At 44.8% G+C, this 4,869-nt stretch overlaps 1 protein-coding gene across 1 annotated transcript; it reads right to left on the bottom strand.

Moving 5' to 3' along the window:
* Positions 1–2,062: 2,062 nt before the first annotated feature.
* Positions 2,063–2,284, bottom strand: LOC125132021 (calmodulin-binding transcription activator 1-like). The gene has a single exon (XM_047788786.1). The coding sequence runs from the start codon at positions 2,282–2,284 to the stop codon at positions 2,063–2,065; it is 222 nt and encodes a 73-aa protein (XP_047644742.1).
* Positions 2,285–4,869: the final 2,585 nt, after the last annotated feature.

Consider the following 4,869-nt stretch of genomic DNA (forward strand, 5'->3'; position numbering starts at 1 on the left):
TACAGTGTAGGTTATTTCTGTGGTCCCAGCTTCACAGATTTTTTCCTTAGCTGTGTTACCTCTACTAAGGGTCTCAGCGAAAGCGTTTTCCATCTCTTACCAGGTGTGTTCTCTCACGAGACTCACCTATTTCCACTCTCTCAGGCATGCCTCTCCTGAACTGAGATTGTACACATATTTCTTTCTGGTATGTAAAGTGGAGGATAAATCTGGTGCTTATTACCTGTCATTGCCAGACCATCCTTTTACTTCAAATATATCCATGTCTTTGTATTTCAGGTTTATTTCTTGCAGATAGCATATCACTAGTTTCCTACTTGGATCAGAAAATAAAGTGTGGTTTTCCTAAGTCTAGGCCAACATTGAGAACCATATCAGATATAGTCTTGTCTGTGGAGTCGAGGATGTGAGGACTGGATGTTTCTGAAGTGGAAGAGGGTGATGTGTGGGTAGTGCCCTGAAGACTTTGGGAGCATGCAAACCTGGCTTTACATCCGAGTTGGCCAGATTCCTGAGCCTCTCTGAGCCCTGGTTTCCTTGTGTGTGAAAAGGAATAGCAGATGATTGTACTAGGGATTAAGTGCAATGATTCTGCCACTCTCTTTCTCCTTTACCACAGGCCTGGTACACAATAGATGCTTATTAAATGCTTTTGAATGAATGGGTGCTTTCTAGAGCTCTGCTGGCTCGTTAAAATAAATAAATAGCCCCAAACCGTTCATTCCATTCCCTAAGATCCTATATCTGGAAAACGAGTCTTGCCCTGACCACCAGTTTCCCTGCTTTCCCTCATTCAATACAATGTTTGCTTTCTCCAACAAGATTTTCCCAAATTAATTGGAATACATTGATTTATGGGGTTGCCATCCCACAAAATGCATTTGTACTTTGTTTTTTCTGTTAATATAAACGTTCTGTTTAGGACACCTGTTAGAAAGGGCCCTGACTTTGGAGTCAGGAACACACACATTTCTTGCCAGTTTGGTTGCCGTGGGACATTGGACAAACCCTTTAACTTTGTCTGGGCCTCAGTTTGCTTGTCTGTAAAAGAGGGTATGTGGTCGAAAGAAGTATGAGATGCAGACATAGAAGCAGTCTCAGATATTCTCATCCAGTTTCTCTCCCACCTTTTCATCCTGCATTATCACCCCTCCTGTGGCTCGACTAGATGAAGGCAAGGGCTCCAGCCAACTCTAAACGGTACCCAGCGAGAACAGGTGGGGGGATGTGAAGGATGCTTTTTTGGGTCCTCACTTGGCACTAGTTGTTACTTTTGGTCTCCTCCTTTAGACCCAGCTAAACCTTTAAATCACTTCTTTCTGAATCCTGAAAAGAGTAAAATATTAGCTTTGGAATATACAAGAATTAAAATTTATTTGCCTCTCCAGATGACAGTCTTTCTTTAGAGACAAGTTCTTGGGGTGGGGAAATGACTTTGTCAGTGGTCCCTAGGCCCCTCCTCTTTCCCATCTCCAAGTTTTAAAAGCCTAATTTGCATCAAGTGGATCAATCCTAAGTACCGGCCTCTGCCTGCAGAGGGAGGCTGCCCTTCCCAAGGTTGTGGGCAGTGTGAGGAAGTGAGTGGCAGAGGAAAGAAGGACTTCTTGACTTCTTATCCATTACTCAATACAGTCAATAGGTCTTTTGTTACTTTGTGACTCAAAGCATGGTGCATGGACCAGAGCAGTGGCATCCCTGGTGCTCCTCAGAAGCACAGGACACAGCGTCACCCTAGACCTGTTGACTCAGAATCTACAGCTTCACAGACCCAGGTGATCTGTATGTACATCTTTTTTTTTTTTTAAACTGAAATGAATTTTAGTACAGAAAAATGACAGCATTTTGCAAATTTATCGCTCAAAGGGGTATCTCTATTTGAGGAAATCAGCGTGTTACATTTTGAGAGATGAAATGTTACAGCTTGTACACCAAAATCAAAAAATGAAATGAAATTAAATGAAATGGTTACCAAGGTAATGCAGGTCAGAGGAGCAAAGGTGAAGGGTCACACATTATTAAAAAGAAGTCCCACAGGGCGGCCGCATCACGATCTCTCAGTGTTCTAGCGGTGCATCTCTCTGGGTAAACTTGAACACTTCGGCAGACATTCAAGCAGCTTTTTCGGTAAAAATATTTTTACATGACTACTATTGCTATTCCCATGATCATCTTCCAGAGGCGGCACGGTGTTGAGGGCACAGTAGGTGCAACCTCCGCAGAATACACTTTGGGAAACGCTCTTCCGACTTGTTTCCGGCAGCCGTGTCCCCTCGGCGCGCCTCATCCTCTTTCTCCTCCTCCTCCTCCTCCTCCTCGCCACCGGGACCCGAGTGCGCGCCTCGTGCCGCTGCCGCAGGCCTAGCCACCCCGGCGCCCTATATGTGCATTAGAGTTTGAGAGGCCCTGTCGACATGACTGGTGAGGAGGAGGTGGTTAGAAGCGTCAGGTGTGTACAGTAAGTGGCATTTGGTGCAGAAGATGGAGCTGTCAGGTGGAAGGGACGGAAGGTTCTTGGGAGTGTGTGGAGAGGTGACTTGAACTAAGAATGGTTCCATGCCCACCTGGGCTATGATTCAGAAGAGGGCCTTTTCCTTTTGCTCCGCTAGGTAAAGGGTTGTCTGTTTACTTTTTGATAGTGTGTATTTTGAAACTTTAAAATTTTTATAAGTCCAGTTTATCTATTTTCTTTTATTGCTTATCCTTTTGATACCACATCTGAGAATCCAATTGGAAATTCCACTGTCATGAAGGTTTAGCCCCGTGTTGCGTTCCTTCCTTCCATCCATCTTTCCTTCCTTCTTTTCTGTTGTTCCTGTGACATATGGAAGTTCCTGAGCCAGGGATTGAACTTGCACTGCAGGGAGAGACCCAAGCCACAGCAGTGGCAATGCTGGGTCCTTAACCCACTAGGGTACCAGGGAACCTAGTTTTCTTTCTTTCTTTCTTTTTTTTTTTTTTTTGGCCATACTCAGGGCCTATGGAACTTCCCTGGTCAGGGATTGAATCTGAGCCACAGCTAGGGCAACACCAGATTCTTCACCACTGTCCCTGTGCTGCCACAGAGACAATGCCAGATCTTAACTTGTTGTGCCACAGTGGAAACTACCCACCCCCCATGTTTTCTCTTAAGAGCTTAGAATTTAGCTCTTACATTGAGCTGCTTGATCCATTTTGAGTTAGTTTTTATGTATGGTGTGAGGTAGTGGTCGAGCTTCACTCTTTTGCACATGAACAGTTTTGATTTCCTTGTCAAAGGATCTCTCTAACTATTGTGTGAAGAACAGCTAGGCGCAGGAAGGAAGCAGGGAGACTGATTTCCCATGTTAGGTGGTATTCTGTTTCTGAGAAAAGGTGTGCTGCAGTACCAACGAATCAAGGTAGGGGAAATGATTAGAATGCTACAACCGGAGGTTAACGAACCCGATTAGTGTCTATGAGGACGGGGGTTCGATCCCTGGCCTTGCTTAGTGGGTTAAGGATCCGGCGTTGCCATGAGCAGTGGTGTAGGTGGCAGATATGCTCAGATCTGGCATTGCTGTGGTTGTGGTGCAGGCTGGTGGCTGCGGCTCTGATCCGGCTCCTAGCCTGGGAACCTCCATATGCCATGGGTGCAGCCCTAAAAAGACAAAAAAAAAAAAAAAAAAGCCACAACTGGTATGGTCCCCTGGTGGTCTGGTGGGTTAGGACTCAGCACTTACACTGCTGAGGCCCAGGTTCAGTCCCTGGTATGGGAACTGAGATCCCATATCAAGTCACTGCATGCTGCAGCTAAAAAATTAAAAATAAAAGAAAAAAAAAAAAGGAAGCCACCACTGGATGGCCATTCCATTGTAGTTGTCATTGATTCAGGCAAAAATCATTACTGGATGTTAATGGGAAAGTTTCTTGAGTAACGGAATATTTATGTGGTCTCATATAACCTCTCCATGAGAAACTAATTATGAAGAGTAAAGAATGAACTTCGCAGTGAAAAAATCTGGCAGACACTGTCTTAATCAATAGTAGCCTCATCATTAATGGACAAGTAGACTTCCCAGGTCTCCTGATACAGTGCCTTGGGAAGGACACAATATCACTTTCGGGGTTTCCCACCCCAAATGCACACCCTGATGCTGAACATGACAAAATACCAGACAAACCCTTTTTTTTTTGTCTTTTTAAGGCTGCACCCATGGGATATGAAAGTTCCCAGGCTAGGGGTCGAGTTGGAGCTGATGCTTCTGGCTACAGCAACACCAGATCCACCTACACCACAGCTCACAGCGATGCCAGATGCCTAACCCACTGAGCGAGACCAGGGATCGAACCCCGGTCCTCATGGGTACTAGTTGGGTTCATTAAGCACTTAGCCACAATGGGAACTCCAGACAAACCTAATGTGAAGGACATTCTGCACAATAACTGACCCCAGACAGCCCAGGCAGACTGAGGAATGTTCCAGGTGAGAGGAGACTAAAGGGACAGGGTAGTGGAATGCAGTGTGTGTTCTGGGCTTTTCTTTGGATGTTTTTGGGACAGTGGGTGAAATCCAAGTAAGGCCTGTGGATTAGTGACATTATATCAAAGCTGGTTTCTCTATTTTGAGATGCTTTCCAACTGCAGTTGGAAAGAGAATATTCCTCTCTAAAGACACTCATGTTAAGTACATGGAGGCTGAAGGCATCGCATCTGTGTGGCAGCTTACTCGCTAATGGCTCTGAGAAGAAGTGTGCAAGAGAAAATGAGAAGGCCGATGTGGAAAGGTGTTGACACTGGAGGTGTCCAGTTTAAGGGCACCTGGAATTTTTTATACTATTCTGAATTTTTTTTTGCTAGTCTGACATTATAAAAATAAAAAGTCTTAAACAAAAAGAATCTTCCCCTTATTTA

Source organism: Phacochoerus africanus, chromosome 8 (assembly GCF_016906955.1).
Source record: "Phacochoerus africanus isolate WHEZ1 chromosome 8, ROS_Pafr_v1, whole genome shotgun sequence".
Lineage (NCBI taxonomy): Eukaryota > Metazoa > Chordata > Mammalia > Artiodactyla > Suidae > Phacochoerus > Phacochoerus africanus.

Excerpts from the sequence above, each read along its gene's own strand:
- LOC125132021 (XM_047788786.1), bottom strand. The coding sequence starts at position 2,284 with ATGAGGCGCGCCGAGGGGACACGGCTGCCGGAAACAAGTCGGAAGAGC.